The sequence below is a fragment of the Macrobrachium rosenbergii genome, chromosome 16 (assembly GCF_040412425.1).
Source record: "Macrobrachium rosenbergii isolate ZJJX-2024 chromosome 16, ASM4041242v1, whole genome shotgun sequence".
Classification (NCBI taxonomy): Eukaryota; Metazoa; Arthropoda; class Malacostraca; order Decapoda; family Palaemonidae; genus Macrobrachium; species Macrobrachium rosenbergii.
In genome coordinates this window covers 25365518-25386536 of record NC_089756.1, presented here as the reverse complement: position 1 = coordinate 25386536, position 21019 = coordinate 25365518, and the positions used below count along the sequence as shown (strand labels likewise).

The following is a 21019-nucleotide window of genomic DNA, read 5'->3' as shown; positions in this document are numbered from 1 at the left end:
TGACTGCTTCTCTGTGAGAATTTTCCTCTACCAGATCTAGCTGAGAATAATGAGAAGGGGCTGCTGTTATTTTAGACTAAGGCATCATTGTGCAGGCATGGGCTCTTGCTCCCCGTGGAGCCCGAAAAACAAGAGAATGGCTGGGCTGAGGTTTATTGCTGAGTGCTAGGCTCAGCCTATACGCCTCAATCAGTAGTCTAAATTTTAACTGGCTTTTAGGCTGAAGGAATTAACTTGGAAATTGGCTGTACGTTCTTGCCTCCCTTGAAGCTGCTGTGGCCAAGGGTCGTTGATGCAGAATGGCCAAGTTTTGCACTTGCTTGGATATGTCCACATCTGAGGGGGAAAGGAGCCCATTCCACATTACGTTCATAGGTTTAAGGCTAGGCAGTTGTTCTCAAAATTGGTTATCAGGTGGGAGACATCCTCGTTATATGTAGTGGTGATGATGTAATCATTGTATCTGTAGTATATATTCCAGGAGGGTGCCTGTTGTGGAAGGTCTTATCTTCCGCAAATGCCAAGTACACGTTGGCGTAGAGGATACCGAAGAGGAACCCCATTGCCACACTGTCCACTTGTCTGGAGAGTTCCCCCTCTATGTAAGAGGAACGGAGGCTCCTTAGTGCAGTCTCCAACATGTTCGCGGTTATGTCTTCAAACATGCTTAGTTCTCGCTGGTCACTTGTAGAGCAGAACATTTCACAAATAAGCAGTCATCAACCTGAAAACGCCTCAGGAGGAATTGAGAAACTCCGAGTATACGTGGAGAAGATCGACAATCTGCATATGACTGCTTTCATAAAAATGAATTAGTGGGAATACAGCAATGCAATATTCTTATCCCGAGCTACACCGGCTATACCAGTAGTATCATCAGTAGCAATAACAGTTACTGAATTTAATTCAGTCCCTCTTCAATAAAAATAAGGAAGTATTTTCAGACAACGCATAAGATGGTAAAAGCTACTAGCGCAGTTAATTTCACCAGAATTGCCTCAGAGAACACTTGTTCCCCCTCCCACCTCTCTCTCTCTCTCTCTCTCTCTCTCTCTCTCTCTCTCTCTATATATATATATATATATATTTGTATATACTCTTCAATGAGTTGCTGGTCTGCCGCAGTACCTAGATTATTGCTTCTAGCTTCAAGTTCAGGGTATGAGCAACGGCTGCCATGTAGGTTGACACCATTATAAGGCTACATTAACATTCAGAAATTGTGGCCTTTGTCCAGATGAACGCCAGAGATCATGTGGAAGTGCTATGAATCTCCCGGTCTGTAAATATTACAGATCATTTAAAAATAAGAAGTTGGAATATAAGACTCAAGCTGGAAAGATGGTACATGGAGAAAATAATTTAAAGAACAACTGAGTGCACACCACAGCTGTCTTTGAAACACGGTGCGAAGGAATGGGAAAACATAGTCTGGAAAGGGTAACGACGATAAACAATCAGGAAAAGCAGTTGGAACTAACGAATCCAGGTGTCAAAATTGGGCCCGCAGGATCAGGGGCTCACTCATGTAAATGTCTGAAGGTATTTACAAAACATACACTAGACTAGTTGCATCAGTACACACACACACACACACACACACACACACACACCCATTAGTTTTTTTAACACTAATTTCAACATATAAAGAGAGTCAGAGAGAGGGGACTTTAAGGGTAATGAGAGAGAGAGAGAGAGAGAGAGAGAGAGAGAGAGAGAGAGAGAGAGAGAGAGAGAGAGAGAGAGAGAGAGAGAGAGAGAGAGAGAGAGAGATTCTTTGATTGGAAATCCTGTTACCAATGATACGACACCGGGGACAAAATAAATGATCCTTTAGCGTTCAAAGAAACTAATCTACTGGACCTCTTTACATAAAAACTCTATCTATTGGATTATAAGTTATAGCATCATTAAATGTTTGTCAGTCTTCAATTTAGTCCTTGTAACAGAAAAAGATATTGTTAAATACTGACAACGAAGGAGACCGTTCCCCGCCCTCCCCATATACGGGAAGCATGTTATTTACAATAGACACCCATGAAATAACGTTTTCTTTCTAATATTTATATTCAGTTTTTAGAGAACGATACTAATTGTAACGTTAACGATACAAAACTTAAAGCTTCTTTATTCATAGCGAGCGCTTGTGGGAGAATTTTATGAGATCAGACCGGCTTAATGAAAAATTATGGATGATTTATTCTATACCATAATCTAATTAGTTATCATGAATATACTTTGCCAATTAAAATAATCTATAATGGGCTTTACATTATTTGTCGATTATCGTGAGTATCTCTCTCTCTCTCTCTCTCAAAATAACGTAAAATGTAGATAGTACACTACACTCATGATTTTACACAATTGGAAGTATAAAAGCACGGGAGTAATAAAATAAATAGAGGTAAATTAATCAGGCAAGTACAATTAAATAATTCAAGGTTAGATATGACAAATTTTGATACATTATTATCAGTCAAATATCCGAATCTTCCCAGGATACAGTCTTACTGATATTTAAATAATGAAATAAAACGAACGACACGGCTGGCAATATCTGACCGCCATATTCATATTACCTGAGCAACGTGCATAAAGCTTATCTATTTAATGGAGTACAATAGAGGGAGTGTTGTTAATAATATCATAACAGCACTAGTAGTAAAATGGAACATGCATAAAAGTCCTTTAACTTACAAATAAGCTTGCATTGGATAGAATGCCCTTATTTAAATAGGGGAACAGAGGTGTACCTCAGTAACAAGTAAATAGCCATCACAAACGGCAAAGTATATCAGAAAAAGTAAGGCACCCGCACTTGAAAATAATTCAGTAGGAAATAAATGATACCTTCACTTAATTAACAAGAACCTAAAATGGCACATTTTCCAGGCTTTTTTTTTGAGAGAACTGTTATTAGGCCTGGATACCATATAAAATTCCGTTATGTGTAACGCCCTCCAGTGCGGATACATACATACATACGTATATGTAAAAGTATGAAGTAATACTGATTCTGATAATCATCAAAACAGTCTTTCCTTTATCTTCGCCAAATGCCAACGCACACATGGCGGGTTCTAAGACTTTCTGGAAACATTTCCAATTTCGGAGACTTGAAGACCAAAGCTGCAGGAGAGCACAGCATAATATGTACGCATGATGTATATGTTAAAAATTAACGCGAGGAAAAACGAAGAAAACGCATGGGCGATCGAGGAGTAAAGAGCGTCAGCTGAATATATTCAAAGATATTCAGTAGAGAACAAATAACAAGGAAAAAAAATTAAAGGTAACTGTTTTTCTACAAGGAAAAAAAGTGTGAAAGCAATACTGAAAATGAAGAGAAGCAAAAAGTAGAAGACAAAGACTGGAGAATTCTGTATTTTGCATTGTAAATAAAGCATGAAAATACTACTTTTTCTTCTCAAAATAATTCCAGTGGAGGCTCGACTATAAATTAAAGCTTCAACGGACGAAAGAAATTCTCAACTTACGCAAGCAACCATCAACATGAAATATCACAACAATCGATATATATATATATATATATATATATATATATATATATATATATATATATATATATATATATATATATCTTAAGAATATGAATCGGTAGAGAGGCACTGATATACAGAAATACAAGACTTCTCTCTCTAATCTCTAATGCATATATTATATTTGTGCTTTCTTTAAAGGACCGGGAATAAATTTTACTCGTTAAAATTTCAAAACATCTTTATTTAAGTAAACTTTCCACATATGCTTGGTACTTTCTCTTGATATAAAAGATATCAGCAACATCAAATTTCTCTGTAAGTGATTTTACCCTCTCTCTCTCTCTCTCTCTCTCCCGCATACCCAAGGCCAGATAAAAGAGGTGGATGGAGGGACATGCTAACGTCACGCCATGAACAAAGGCGTTGCTAAAAATTTGCTACAAACCTTAATGGCCTGATGCAGATTACAGTCCGTCATCAACGCCTCTACCTTGAGAAAAAACAAGCGTTGCTAAAACGGGCTACAAACCGTAGCGATCTGGTGCAGGTGACACTGGTCATACACGCCTCTGCCCGGCAAAAGAAAAATGAAAGCAGATTTAGTAAAAGTTGCAACAGACCTCACCACTCTAATGTCATAGGCAAAGGGTCATAATGAGGCTCGCAGACCGGATAAATATATTAAAATTTTGATACTTGTAAAAGTAAAGGACCGAAAATAAAGTAAGGTATGTAAGTAATCAGGTCTTTGTGCTCCAAAATGACTTCGGTTGGTGTTGCCTAAACCTTGGTTATTAGTTTTCCCTTGTTTTGGATAAGAATTCCTCATTATTATTATCTTTATTACTGTACCCGTTACCTTTTACATTGACGGTAGTAAAAGAGAGGGTCCAGATGGCAAGTCCCGACTATAATGACAAAACGAAACTTTAGACCAGGGTACCTTTATTCAGCAAACATATGGGGGTCGAAGGCGAAAGAGCGGCCAGGCCCCGAGGAGACATTGGTGAATTTAAACATGGAATTCATTATCCGTAGACTATCGTTTTTACACGGAAACGTTGGACACAAAACACATGGATCCACACTTATTTATCACATTGTTATTATTCAAAATGTGTAAGTACTCACATAGACCAAGCCTGAAAGATCACTAATTTGTAGTGCAAGCTTCCGCAGAAGGGCATGTGTTTATATGAAAAATAAATAAGATGAGAAGGAGATAAAGATATAAATTATATAAAGCGTGAATCGACAGACTGATACATATAAATACACATACACATACACACACATATATATGCATATATTAATGTATAAATATATGTATATACATATATATTATAAATATATACATTTGGAACGATAAAAGTTGTCATTGGTCTTGGGTTCAGCGCATTCTATTTAGTGAGAACCCAACCCGGCATAAGCCTAACAGCATTTGGGAGACACTAGAAATGAATTTTGTGGACGTCTGAATGCCTGAAAGTTTGAGAGATTTGTCAACAATGTAACCAACAACAAATGGAATACGCTTGGCAACAGCGCTTTCATGCCACTAACACCTATTTCACACCAAATTTTGGGTAATGAAGGAAAACAAACACAAACTTTTGACATTCTGTCTACAAAATGTGTGACATTAGTTTCATGGGCGAATTTGAAAGACAAATGTTAATCAGGCAACATCACTGATACGCTTCCTTTTTTGACAGAATAGAAATCCACAATTAGGGTTCATCATAATCCCAGGTGACGAGTACTGAGATGGTTAGTGATGGTTACGGTGAAAGTTGACAGCCACAAATACGGACGAATTTAGGGAATACAAATGGCCTGTGCGTGAAGATACAGGAAACTAGCATTAGTTTTCTTATATATATATATATATATATATATATATATATATATATATATATAAGATATATACATATATATATATATATATATATATATATATATATATATATATACCTTCACGCAGGCTAAGTAAACCTTTGCATCATCATATTCACAAACTGAAAATGACCGGCTACAAAATCATCCGCAATTAATTCTGACAACAATAATGTACCCTCATCCAAATTCCAAAACGTTTGCAGGAAAAGACGAAAGTATGGCGGCCATTTTTCCTCCCATTGTTCGAGGGGGCTGGCCTTGCATTTCCTCCCCCTCTTGAAAATAGGACGCAAAACCCAGCAGCAGCAGCAGCAGCAGAAGCAGCAGCAGAAGCAGTAGTTCCATCTTCGTTCTCTCTTCTTCCTCTTCTTCTTCTTCTTCTTCTTTTTCTTCTTCTTCCTTCCACTCACCCTTACTTTTAGCCTTGTTATACACCTGTAAACGCAATTTACCCGCGCCCGAAAGACTTGAAGAGAAACAGCTCTCCCGGAGCCTCCGGAGCAGAGGCAGAAGGACGCAGCGTCGCCTGGGACGTAAGGTCCCACCGTCCATAGGCGAGTCATTACATTCTCGCCCTTGGCAGGTGGTCGGCGTTAACACTGTCTTAGACGACTTGACTACTTCAATTGTGGAGACGCGTAAGGTTGTTACCAAATTAGATTTTCGAACTGAGTTTGGCGATGAAGGGCGGGAAATACTGAGCTGGTTTTGGGGTTATTATCAGGCACGGATTTCGGCGGTACTCGTTTCTTGCAAGAAAAAAATGAACAACTAACGACTAACAAGTTAGACAGAGAGAGAGAGAGAGAGAGAGAGAGAGAGAGAGAGAGAGAGAGAGAGAGAAGAGGGTATGCGCTGAACAACAAAGTCAGTTCCAAAGGTGCAGTGTTTTCATATTAAAATTACACGGAGAATGGTCTGATATACTGAACAGGAACTATACACCAATGAACGCCGTTGAATGATATAAAAATTTTGGCTGGAATAATGTACAGACGCCTACACACACACACACACACACACACACACAATATTATTACACACATTACTACACACACCATGTGCACATCACATTGAACGCACACACATATAATATATATATATACATATATATATATATATATATATATATATATATATATATATATATATATATATATATACGAGTTTGTTTGTGTGTGTCTATGTATGTACTAATATCTGGCCGCAGCCATGGGAACAAACAAAAACAAAAAAAAAGCTAAAGAGATTGGTGAAGTAACCAAATTTAATGAGAACAATAGCTGATAACAAAGGCGTAAATCAGACTCAATGACTAACATTTCTAGACTTACCCTACTGGAATAAGATGAAATTAAATAGTTGTACAGTTGAAATGGTTAGGAATAAACCCAAGGCTGACATGAAACGTAAACGCCAGGAGAAAGGCGTATATTATAGACCTCCACAATTAGCGGATCCAGAAAATTTCATGGGGGACACTGATTATATTATATAGACATATATATATAGATAGTGTTATATATATATATATATAGATATATATATATATATATATATATTATTTCTATAATAGATCTATAATGATTTTTCATTTTCCCATTCTTATATTTTCAAGTGCATAAAGGCTGTTATGTAAATCTTCAGTATTATTATTTTGTCATTGTTAATATCTTTCTGAAATTTCCTTCTTTGTCGAAGCATAGCCAACAGCTCTATTCTGTTTCCCACGTGCAGTGGCGGCAGCATTAGCAGAAGTAACAGAAGCAGTGGCAGCGACTGCAGGAACACTGCTGTTGGCAGAAGAAGCAGAAGCAGAAGCAGTAACAGAAGCAGCATAAATAGCAGCAACATTGAAATCGAGAGAAGCAGCAGCAGCAGCAGCAGCAGCATCAACAACAGAAATGTCAAAATCAGCAGAAGCAGAACAGCAGCAGCAACTTTAAAACCAGCAGCAGCAACTTCAAAATCAGCAGAAGCAGCAACTTCAAAATCAGTAGACGCAGCAACAGCAACAGCAACTTCAAAAGCAGTGACTTCAACATCAGCAGAGCAGCATCAGCAGCAACATAGGAGTTGGTGGGAACAACAGCAATAACAGAAGCAGAGGTAGTAATAGCAGTAACAGCAAAATGTATTTTCTTCCTGAACACCAATACCCCATTTGTTTACTGTTTTTTCCTTTATATAAATAATATTATTGGAAAAGACCCTTTCCGTTTGTAAAAGGAGATCAAGAGAGAGAAAATAAGAGGGAAAGATGATAATTTAAAGAACGTATGACAGAAGAAATCAAAAGAAAATGACAAGTACAACCACATATCAGAGATGTCGTATAAGCGGGGGGAAAAAATTCAAAAATGCAAGACGAGCAGAAATGGGGGAATAGGTGGAGAGAGACAAGAACGAAAATAAAGCGAGTTTGAAGAGGAAAAAGAGAGAGGAAATGAGAATAATTTGAGAAAAGGTGGTAAGAAAGAATCTGAAGAAGTCATCAAATTACAGATAAAGGAAGAAATTTGTAATAATCTAAGATAAGCAGATAACCACAAATCTAAATAATTCTGGGGAATTCACACAGGAAATATAAAATAAACTATGACAGATAATTTAAAAATACTATAGAAAAAAAAACAGATCATATAAAATAGGAAAATAACGACAATCTAAAACCAGCAGATATTAAAGGACTCGAAGAAGGCTTAAAAAGTGAATGAGAAATAAGGCGGTAAAAATAATTCTGAACAAGAGACGAAAGAATAGGTTGGAGTGTTGGGGCTTGGGGTTGGGGAAAGAGGGCATCCCCGCCGCTCATCCCGCCCCCAACTCCCGGCAACCCCCATTCCATATTTGGCATGTCAGCGATAAACGTCCTCCATCTGATAGAAATTAGATATGCAAAAGTTTAACCCGTCGAGTTTTCCAAGTTTAGCGGAAAACTTCTGCAGGAGAAAGGAAGATGGAGGCTGAAAACAGACTCCTCCGAAGAGAGAGAAGAGAGAGAGAGAGAGAGAGAGAGAGAGAGAGAGAGACGAAGACAGGATGGGTTATATTCCCTCCCCTTTTCCTTCCCCTACCTCCTAAGACCCAGCCTTCCCTTAGCCCTCCCCCTTTCTCTGGCACTTCCTCTAAAAGGCTTCAAAATATTTGTGCACATGATTAAAATGTTTTCCGGTGGCCTCCTGAAGAAAGGATGGTCCTATTGCTCCTTTTATTATATTTATCTTATTTTTATTTATTTAAAGGTTGGGAAGTTTGCAGTTGTTTTTTAGAACAAATTACAAATTTTATATTGATTTTATTTTTGTCTATTTATTTACTAGAGAAAAGTTTCCGTTTTTTCTCGAAGCATCTTACAACATTTCTCAACATTCTTTAAAATGTCATCGTCATATTTTCTTTTAATCATTATTTTGATCAGTTACATTTACTGTTACGTAGAGGTGACCAAGGCAGACAAACATTCCAAATACTGCGTCCGGGAAATGTATAAAATACACTCTGTCGTTTCTTTACAAATATTTCTTGGACTTCAGCTGGTAATAAAAAAAAAGGTAGTTGTGATTTTTCAACACATACACATATTATATATATATATATATATATATATATATATATATATATATATATTATATATATATATATATATATATATATATATATATATATATATATATATATATAAGGCCACAGCATTAGGTGAATACATTGTCACACGCTATTATGACATACAAGCATATATACATAAGGTATATATATTTATTTATTTATAGCAATTCCAAAAGCGACGTCAATTGCCCCAGAAACCATAACTATGAAGATTTATAAGACATATGATCAAGCTCTAGAAATGAGAGCCAAGTTCAGGAGTAGATTTTTAATCGACTGATATAATTCTACAAGCTGTCTTTACTAAAACTTCTGGTCATTAAACTATGGAGAATAGGAAAACGGAATGAAAAATAATTATTACGATTATGTTTGTATAAAATCGCGGTCATTATCTTCCTTCATACTGGGGATTTCGAAAATGCGTCTGTATCAGTCAGTGACGACTGAGATCTAAATTATTTTAGAAAATGAGTATTAAGATAATTATTGTGATTATTTTCAACGTATAAAAACCTCAGTTGTTTTAATGCATGTTATAGCATAATGTGTGGAAATGAATGACGATTTTAGATAAAAAAAAAATGTCCTGGTTGCACGGGGACCATTAACTGTTCATCAGAAATGTTAAACTACATTTGGCAATATAAGGAATATAAGATTTAAGCCAAAGGCCAAGCCCTGGGACCTATGAGATCATTCAGCGCTGAAGAAATTGAGAGGCAGCAAAGGTTGAAGGTGCAACAGGAGGAAAACCTCACAGTTGCAAGTACAAAAATTGTTAGGAGAGGGTGCAGTAGATGGAAGAAAGAGCACATGAGCGAAGCAAAATAGTCAAGTGGAATGAAAGATGTTGGTGGTGCCAGGAGCCGAAGGTCGCGCAAAGAACCTTCAAGTCATGCTGACAGTGCACCGCGTGAGGTGCACCGACGGCACTTCTCGCTTACGGTGTAAACTCATATTCGCCACCGTTTACGAAGACGACCTGGCATTCTGGGGAGCTGTCTGTATATCTGAAAGGAAAAAAAAAGATGATCCCTCCTCTTCAATTTTCGATTTATGTCTATACATGCTGAGTGTTACAGAATCCTCACAAATGCATCGGATCTCTGAGCCGTCTGTAAAAGAGAGTTCGAGAGGGCCCCGCGTCTTACGATCTGGGCATTCCAGAAATGTTTTGTATATCGCCGCCGGATTTTATTCCTCTGTGCAAATCCCTCCGAATGGAGGACCGCTCTTCCTGTCTGTTTGTATCTGTGTTCCTCTCTCTCTCTCTCTCTCTTTCTCTCTCTTTAACCAAATCTTCCATAATGTCGCGGTAAAATGGAAAAGATCCGAGGTGGTCCTTAGCTGTTATGGCGGCCATGGTTTTAGCAGGGGCCTTCATTTTCTCCGAGTAACAGCGACTCTTAGGCGGTTCTTCTGTGGTCTTTCCGAAGGCTGCAAGGAAGTAAACAAAGCAAATCATTTGCTAGGAGTGAAGGGAGAACGACTACCGCCACGGAGTTCCGTATAACGAGGTGTCCGCTAAGCGAGGGGGGACGCACACACACACACATATACACACACGCACGCGCGCGCACACATACACGCACACACACAACAGAAAATTACAGGGACAAAAGAAGAAATTTCTTTCCAGGTATTTTTCTCAATCACGAATATAGCAGCATTTTGCATTTAGATTTTTCTGCTGGCTGAGAGAGAGAGAGAGAGAGAGAGAGAGAGAGAGAGAGAGAGAGAGAGAGAGAGAGAGAGAGGCGGAGAGGAGGATGGGGGTGCAGGGAGGGGCGGGGGTAAATGAGGAACAGAGCAAGAGGTGAAGAAAGAACTGGAACGGAGCAAGAGAACGAGGAGTGTAATAATACAGCCTAAGGGAGGACTTTGACGAAGGAAAAAGGGTAGAGTGTTCATGGCTATTGGCGAGAGAGAGAGAGAGAGAGAGAGAGAGAGAGAGAGAGAGAGAGAGAGAGAGAGAGAGAGAGAGAATATGTGTAAGGCATCATTAGCATATAGGTTAAAATCGAAAAGACTGATTAGGAGGAGGGAGATACAGGAAGAATAAGAAAACGATTGATCCAATATGGGAAGGAGATTAAAGAAGACACTGAACGTATTAAATATAAAAAATATATATAATATATATATATATATATATATATATATATATATATATATATATATATATATATATATATATATATACGCTGACACAAATGCACTCAAAGACTCACGCAAACAGTGTAAAGGAGATGCTAAAGTAGTACTTTATAAATCATTCGTACCGATTGTTGTATTTACAATTACTCTTATCCGTGAAAGAATACAGAAATGAAGTCAGTAATCAAACAAGTAAAAAATGCGCCGAAGTTTCTTCGGCGCAATCGAGTTTTCTTTACAGTATATAATGCTGTGTGAAACTCTCAGCCACGGCCAATGAAACTCTCAGCCTCTGGCCATGAAACTCTCAGCCTCGGCCCATGAAACTCTCAGCCACAGCCCATGAAACTCTCAGCCACGGCACGGTGGTGGCCTGTGTGTTTGGCACCTATAGCGGTGCCAGACGCACGCATTGGAGGGTGGATGATCAACATACCAATTTGCAGCCCTCTAGCCTAAGTAGTTTTTAAGATCTGAGGGCGGACGGACAGACAAATAGCCATCTCTATAGTTTTCTTTTACAGAAAACTAAAAGGAGCTAAAGTCTCTCTCTCTCTCTCTCTCTCTCTCTCTCTCTCTCTCTCTAATATATATATATATATATATATATATATATATATATATATATATATATATATATATAAATAAACGAATACTACAAAAAAATTACTAAGCACTTTCAAGTGATTATTCCCATATCGTCGGGGCACAAATGAGACCAAGTTTATAAGAGAAAAAGTGAAGAGGTGAAAAGAAGGAAAAATGTATCGCTTATGATTATTATACAGTATATATATATATATATATATATATATATATATATATATATATATATATACATACATATATACATATTATGTATATGTTTATATATCTATACATATATACATATGTATATATATATATATATATATATATATATATATATATATGTGTGTGTGTGTGTGTGTGTGTGTGTGTATTTATATAATTACACATTGTTGCTAAGATACCAGACAAGTGGTTGGACAGTTGCTGATTAAGAAGTCCGACAGATAAGAGAGGAGGCAAGAGCGGAAGAGCAGTGTCGCTTTAGGCAAGGAAGAAGAGGCAGTGCGGATCGCGTGTTTGCTATGAAAAAAGTTTTTCGAAAAGTTTGAGGGAAACATGAAAGCGTTCGACGTATATGGATCTTGGCAAGCTACTTGATGGAACCGATGAAGACACCGTGTGGGCAAATGCTTTTGAATTTTTCTTTTTTTTTTAATGAAATTTTTCGCCGTTTACTCCGAGTTGTTTTCAATATCACGAAGGTCTTTGGCAACGGAATATTAGATGTTTTAAGGATAATGTCTCTCGACAGTTATATCCTACAGTTTCAATCATGTCTTTAATTGAAGGAATTGAAGGAAGTAATAATAACTTCATAATAACTGCAACTTTATAGAAAAAAGAGCAACACGAAAAGCCTGAGTGAAAGCAAACGCGGACGATGCATGCTGATAAGATTCTGTTTACACGTCACGGCGAGGAAAGCTCTGGAACGTCACCAAATGATGCAGATAAACGGTAAAAGTTTGCATTATTGTCAGAAGAATAACACCATAGGATTTAATTACCGTTGGGTGTTGATGAGATAAACTTTGGCATGAAAGAAATGTTCTAATATTTATGGCAGGGCATAATTCGTAAGGAAGGTGGCAAAAAGAGTAAAGACGTGATTTGGTCAGTAGGCAAGACTTGTAGTGGCAAAAGGTCATTTACAGAATGTGTGGGAGAAGAAGGAAGGTGTCATGTACTGAACATTTGAAATGTTAAGAAAAGAAGTGGGGAATGGAATGGAATATAGAATTTAGGCCAAAGGCCAAGCACTGGGACCTACGAGGTCATTCAGCGCTGCAACAGAAACTGAGAGTAGAAAGGTTTGAAAGGGTTTGCAGCTAGGGTCTGAAGGGACGCTGCAAAGAACCTTTAGTAATGCCTACAGTGCACCGCGTGAGGTGCACTGACAGCACTACCCCACAGGGAGGATAAGAAGTATGGAAGAGACTTAATAAAGGACAAGACACCACGGAAAGTGTAATAAATTAACTGCAAAACATTCATAGCTTAACAGAAGTGAAGAAACGAATTGCTGAGAATGATTATGAAAATTACAAATAATTAAATATGACAGAGAATGAAAATGATGAACATTGTAATAAAAACGTAACACCGTGAATTTAACACATACGTGCGAGCATGCGCGTGCCAGTGAGTGTATATATTGGAGAGAGAGAGAGAGAGAGAGAGAGAGAGAGAGAGAGAGAGAGAGAGAGAGAGAGAGAGAGAGAGAGGAAAAAACATATCAGTTGAATGAAATAAAAAAAAAAAAGAAGGGCGGTGAAAAATAACGGGACGGAATTTTTTCGCAGGCCAGAGAGCGAGTGAGAAAATTAAAAATAAAATACGAATATACGGAATCGTGCTTAACAGTAACATAAAAAAAGAAAGAAAGAAAGAAAGGAAAAAAGAAAGATAGAAAGAATGAATGAAAAGATCGCCAGTGCAAAAAATATACACCGTTTGTTCTAGGACCAAAAGCTTTGTTATTTACAATTTTAAATTATCAAGAAACACTGCGTGAACTTGATGAATTAATTATATGTTTACCATGGCTGGTTTTTCATAAAATATATATATATATATATATATATATATATATATATATATATATATATATATATATATATATATATATATATATATATATATATATATATATATTATATATATATTTGGAAGTCTGAGTCTGAGTCATGTAGCACTGCGCTCATGTGCGCAAGGTCCACCCTTTTTGTAGAGGGTTACTAGCAACTGCTGGGGTCAAGAAAATGGACATGGGGCTAGCAATCTCATCCCTAAAGCCTTCTACGCAACGAAAAGATTATACACTTTTAGAACTTCCACCTCAAAGTATATATATATATATATATATATATATATATATATATATATATATATATATATATATATATATATATATATATATATATATATATATATATATATATATATATATATATATATATATATATATATATATGTGTGTGTGTGTGTGTGTGTGTGTCTAAACTTTCTAACCTGTAGTCGTTAACTTTATGTCTTTCTTTCTGATATTGTTAACAAGGGAAGTTTTTGATTAGTAAATAAGACATCACCATCAATTAACATCAACAATCAGCTATTAGATAATTTTTTTGGAATGAGGAAATTGCTGTACTCAAACAAAGAACGAAATCACTTAATAGGCCTAACGAGAGAGAGAGAGAGAGAGAGAGAGAGAGAGAGAGAGAGAGAGAGAGAGAGAAATTTACATCCTATTATGACAAGTAATTTGACTCGTCGAAGTTTATGTCAATTGATCAAATTAAATAAGTCCTCTTGATGAGGCCTTAGAAAAAGAAGCGAAGGCTCAATGACAAGTAGCAAAATGAACCTTCATTAGACCCTCATTAATCCTCAACGGGAAGAAGACCTAGCAATTATTAAGCAGGCCCTTGATCGGTGATTAATTAATTATACATCCATTCAGTACTCTCTGTGAGATGTCACTTGCCGTCCCTGCCAGACACTATGACATCTTTTCTACCTTTCCTCCCCCCTCCGCTTCTCTCTCACTCCTCCTCCTCCTCCTCCTACTCCTTCTCCTCCTCCTCCTGTCCTCTTACTGTCCCTTCATTTCCTCTTCTTCCTTATTCACGTCTGACTTTCTCTCTCCATTTTGACAGTTCCTCGTTGGACGAGTCGGTAGAGTTGTCGGCTAGCACTCTGCTAGGCCCGAGTTCGAGTCTCCGGCCGGCCAGTGAAGAATTAGAGGAATTTATTTCTGGTGATAGAAATTCATTTCTCGTTATAATGTGGTTCGGATTCCACAATAAGCTGTAGATCCCGTTGCTAGGTAACCAATTGGTTCTTGGCCACATAAAATAAGTCTAATCCTTCGGGCCAGCCCTCTCTAGGAGAGCTGTTAATCAGCTCAGTGGTCTGGTTAAACTAAGGTATATTTAACTTTTTACTCCATTTTGACCCTCCAATCCCTCCTATTCTTCCTCTATTCCTCTTCCTACTTTCACGATCTTTCTTCTTTCCATAATTTATCTTCTGCTCTTTCGCTTATTCCTTCCGTACCTTCTTCTGGTCATACTCCTACCCTTTCCTTCTCCTTCTTTCCCTTCTCCCCCATCCTCTAACCCTCTTTCCCTCATCTTCTCACTCCTAACTGCTTATCCTTCTCCTTCTTCTCTCCCTAATTCGCCCTATTCCTTCCAGTCTTTTTCCTCCTCTTTTCGCAAGTGACCCCGGTAATTGTAACGCAGGATAACTCATAATGTCTCCTTTCTCTTCTCTTCCTCCTCCTCCTCCTCACTCTGTCCTTCCTCAGCATCCCCCTTCCCCCTTCCTTTTCCTGTCCCAGGTCCTCCATCTTCTCCACCCAAACAATCCCCTCTCCCCCCACTCCCTGGCTTCTCTCCAACACCCTTCCCTCCTCCCGTCCCCACCAAAATTGAGCCACCCACCGCAGTGATAATGATTCATTAAATTACCTAATCACACATGGGGGAGACGCGTTTAATAGGCCCGTTAGATAACGCCTACAATGTTCAGGTAATTATACAAGTTAACAAGATGGAGGAGAAGGGGCTGGGGGGTGGGGGGAGGGCCTGGAAAGACTTAGGTGGGGAATCAGGTAGAGAGGAGGGGAGGGAAGAGAGTGAATAGCTTGTCTATGGAAAGAAGAGACGTCGAATTTACACGTCATTCCGAAGGTAGGGATGAAGGTAGTACTTGTGTATATATATATATATATATATATATATATATATATATATATATATATATATATATATATATATATATATATATATAAATATATACATATGTATATATACATATATTATATATATATATATGCATATATATATATATATATATATATATATATATATATATATATATATATATATATAATATATATATATATATATATATATATATATATATATATATATATATATATATATATATATATATATATATATATATATATATATATATATATATATAATTGTGTTAACAATTATTTGTTATGAGCTTTAGAACGTATAAAGAGTACATCTAATTTTTGCATTTTCACTTGAACAAATTATGAACAATTGAAGAACGTAAGTTATATCTCTGTGTCTGAAAGCATCCTCTGAAGAACACATTATTTAGCACAGATTTGTCTACTTTTATCATTATACTTAAAAACGAGCATCCCCGTAGGGATGTAGTGCCTTCAGTGGACCTCATGCGGTGCACTGTAGGCTTTACTTAAGGTTCTTTGCGGCGTGACTTCGGCTCCTAGCTGCAACCTCTTTCGTTCCTTTTACTGTACCTCCTTTCATATTCTCTCCCATCTTACTTTCCCCTCTCCTAACGATTGCTCCATAGTGCAACTGCGAGGTTTTCCTCCTGTTGCACCTTTCAAACCTTTTACTGTCAATTTCCGTTTCAGCGCTGAATGACCTCACTGGTCCCGTTGCTTGGCCTTAATGTTGAAAACGATCATTTCCAAAAAGCCGAGCTTCTGAGTGAACCAAAAAAGTCATTAAACCAAAAAAATATGTCTTATATTTTGCTTACTTTAATTTTTCATCGGGAAATTTATTTTCCACGACGTTTTAGCTTACACGTTTTAGTTTTCTGTAAAAGAAAACTATTGTACCGGCTTCGTCTGTCCGTCTGCACTTTATTCTGGCTACACTTTTTTCTGTCCGGGCTGCAAGTTGGCATGTTGATCATCCACCCTCCAATCATCAAACATACCAAATTGCAGCCCTCTAGCCTCAGTAGTTTTTACTTTATTTACGGTTAAAGTTAGCCATACTCAGGCTTCTGGCAACGATATAGGATAAGCCACCACCGGGCCGTGGTTAAAGTTTCATGGGCCGCGGATCAAACAGCATTATACCGAGACCACCGAGAGATAGATCTATTTTCGAGTGCCTTGATTATACGCTGTAGCTGTTGTACAGAAAACTCGATTGCGCCGAAGAAACTTCTGCGCATTTTTTGCTTGTTTTTCTTGTCATTAAATTTACATTCATAATTAAATTGCTGTATTTAATGAAAGAGTCAAAATGCACAAAAAGATAGAAAATGAATGACAAATTCGCCCCGGGACATTTAATTCCATAACTCCAGCTGAATGCTATCACTTTTTACCTTGTTCAACTTTTCCATTTCTTTCAAATGCCGGATTGAGAACTGATATTGGGTTGCCATTTTTGATTAGCCTTCTCGTAAAAATAAAAATAAAAATATATGTATGTAGTATATATATATATATATATATATATATATATATATATATATATATATATATATATATATATATATATATATATATATATATATATATATATATATACATTTATTTAGAATATATGCATATATATATATATATATATATATATATATATATATATATATATATATATATATATATAGAATATATATATATATATACTGTAGATAGAAATACATATATATATATAACTTTCATTTGAAAGGTGGGCCACTGCTGAAAAGGGCGCTAGATATCTTCAACTTCCCTCAACCTCTTTCAACTTTCTCTCTCTCTCTCTCTCTCTCTCTCTCTCTCTCTCTCAACTTCTTTCTGCCAAGTGGGGGTCTGAGTGGCGAGAGCGAATTCCGCGTGTAGAGAAGTCGGGGCGACTTTTGGCATCCTATGATATGTATGAATCTCATATTTGGGATAAATGGCGCTCAAGAGGACATCGGAAATTGGAAAAAGGATGATAGTCCTCGGTGGGGTGGTGGGGAGGGGGAGCATTGGGATAGGGGACGGTTGAGGGGGAGAGTTGGGGGGAGGGGAGAGCCGGCATAATTCTTCGCGTCCCCGGGCTGGAAATGGAGGACTTCCTCTGTGTCGGGTGTTTGATTTCAGATAAAATATTTCATATTTTGTACGATGATTAATTCTTCCTCTTACACTCGCATACATAATCGCAGATATTCCTAAACGTGTATATCAAAAACATTCGTCCGAATAAATATAAATAGTGAAGAAGGAGACTGGCAAGTGAAAAAGAAATTAATTGAAAATAATTTTCCCGTGTCCTGAATGTTAGAGGATTATTCGCCCGGTCATTTCAGTTTAATGAAGACTTTAATTTCGTGAAGGTTGGGAAAAGGCGAAAGCAAATGAAGTAGACACTTGCGCAAGTGGGAGACATATTTGCCGGATATGAATATGGAACAGTACAATTATATGACTTCCGATATAGATGTATATCGTAAAAACTAATATATTTAATATTTATACACACATATATATGTATATATATATATATATATATATATATATATATATATATATATATATATATATATATATATATATATAAACTCTCAAAGGGTAACAATAAATTTAGCAAGTCTCTTGGATAGGATCTGCCGGCAAGGTGTGTGTGTGTATGTGTGTGCGACTGAGTGTGTGCGCGCGTGTCGTTGTGCCTGCTAGTATGTGCGTGTGTATGCGAGTCTGTCGGGGGGGAGAGGGTAAGGCTGTGAGGGGATTGGGGTGGGGGGAGGAGGTGGAGGAAAGTCAGGGTTTGTGCCTCGTGTAAACTAAAGCCTTTAACCCGATTTTTTCATTTTTTTTCTTCTGCCAACCCGGGTTAGTTGACTCAGACACGACGCCTTTCATTCCGTTCCTTATTGATTCCTCCCTCCCGCTAGTGCCGCCAAGGGTAAAATGGAGAGAGAGAGAGAGAGAGAGAGAGAGAGAGAGAGAGAGAGAGAGAGAGAGAGAGAGAGACCGTGGAGGGGGGAAGGAGTAGGGGGCTCCTAATAAGCTCCTACATTAAAAGCGAAGACAACAAAAAACTTCCATTTTTTGGAAGTGTGGAACACAAATGAATAATAATCAGGACCTTTTGTGAAGAATTCCACTGTTGCTTTATTTTCCGGGGATTGAATTCTCATTGATAATCATTCATTTGCGTTGAGGGTATTTAGTTTTTTCCATTCACAGACACATACATGCGTGCATGCATATCGCAAACATACACACTTTTCTGCATATATATATATATATATATATATATATATATATATATATATATATATATATATATATATATATATATATATATATATATCTTATGAAGATGATTGCCTCCACCAATATCTTTGCATGTGCATATGAGTTACCGTGCTCTTTCAAGCCTGACATCTCAATTATGATAGGGCGAAATTTCATGAAACTTGGCATGTACATTCATTAGCTAACATTTTCGATATCACTCAGTTATAAAGGAAATCAGTGAAGGTTAAAGAGCAAAAGTCAAGGTCACATATGTTTTGTGGCTTCAGTGCTACATAGCCATCCTTTTTATATGATCGTTGTGATTCCCTATTTTTTTATTTATCTGTTTTGTGCTCACCAAGTCTGGTTTTATTATAGAAAATTTTACAACTTTCGTGCGAATCGCAAATGGCCATGAATTCAGCTCTTCACTTTTGAGTTTGTTACGTTGCAATAATAAGATCCTTACTGATTGCTCTTGAGTGTTGGGAAGGCAAATAGAGCGACAGAATTAAAGCTGGAGGAGTAGAGCTTATTTGTAATCTTTTCTGTCTATTACCCTTCCAGGAAGACACACGATGAATGATAATGCACATGCATATTAATTATTTTGTCCGGCCTATAAAGGCTTGCAAAATGATTGTGGGTATATGAGTACTGAATGAGCAGCAGCTCACAATTCTTGTAATACCTTATTCACAGACAAATATATATAGCCCAATCACATACGTCAGAAATCAAACTTATATGACTTCAAACTTCTGTAAATAAAATTGCACAATTGATTTCTATGAAATATACTCTATATATATATTACGGAGATTCCGTCAACCTCAGCGACAGACCCGAGCAGATGAAAATATCCGAATACAGTATTCTTGAAAAATAGTTCACGAGATTCAGTTATGATTTCTGAAATAGATTATATACATAGAGGATAAGCCACTTAACAAAATACTGTAATAAATATAGCATAATCAACCATAAACTATTTCCAGAGAGTTGTCATACTGTTTTGAAATAGAGAAAACCGGAATTATCTCTAATCTAGCAAGTTAACTTAGAGAACCTTTGTCCATTCCTAATTTCAAAGGTGGTGCTGATTTTCATTCATTAAATTAATTAAGTGAAGTGAACTGAATTGAAGTGAATACAGAATTTCGGCCAAAGGCCAAGCACTGGGACCTATGAGGTCATTCAGCGCTGACACGGAAATTGACAGTAAAAGGTCTGAAAGGTGTAACAGGAGGAAAACCTTGCAGTTGCACTGTGAATCAATTGTTAGGAGAGGGTGGAAAGGAAGCTGGAGGAAAGAGAATATGAAAGGAGGCACAGTAAAAAGAACGAAAGGGGGCTGCAGCTAGGGGCCGAAGGGACGCTGCAAAGAACCTTAAGTAATGCCTACAGCGCACCGCATGAGGTGCACTGACGGCGCTAAGCGCCCCCCCACGGGGATTAAGTTACTTTAGTGTTTATAGTTCTTGGCGTTTTTCTTAATTCCTGGCTATTTCTTATTTACGTTGAGTTAATTTTCTCCCTCTGTAAATCTGTAAATCTATTTTGTGGAGAATTGCGCTTGCGTGAATATTAATCGTCTTTCCAGTTTGTTCTATATGGACGTTTGTATATTTTAAATAATAATAATAATAATAATAATAATAATAATAATAATAATAATAATAATAATAATAATAATAATTGTTAAAGTTAAAGTCCTCCTGGGCCTCTGTAG

At 37.1% G+C, this 21019-nt stretch overlaps 1 protein-coding gene across 1 annotated transcript in view; it reads left to right on the top strand.

Annotated features, from left to right (window-relative positions):
- The first annotated feature begins 639 nt into the window (after positions 1 to 639).
- LOC136846910 (uncharacterized) overlaps positions 640 to 21019 on the top strand; it is a 27856-nt gene continuing 7476 nt past the window's right edge. Inside the window, exons 1-3 of the mRNA XM_067118162.1 lie at positions 640 to 759; positions 5689 to 6074; positions 7140 to 7477. Of these exons, the coding sequence (XP_066974263.1) occupies positions 640 to 759; positions 5689 to 6074; positions 7140 to 7477 (844 nt within the window). The remainder of the gene's footprint in view (positions 760 to 5688; positions 6075 to 7139; positions 7478 to 21019) is intronic.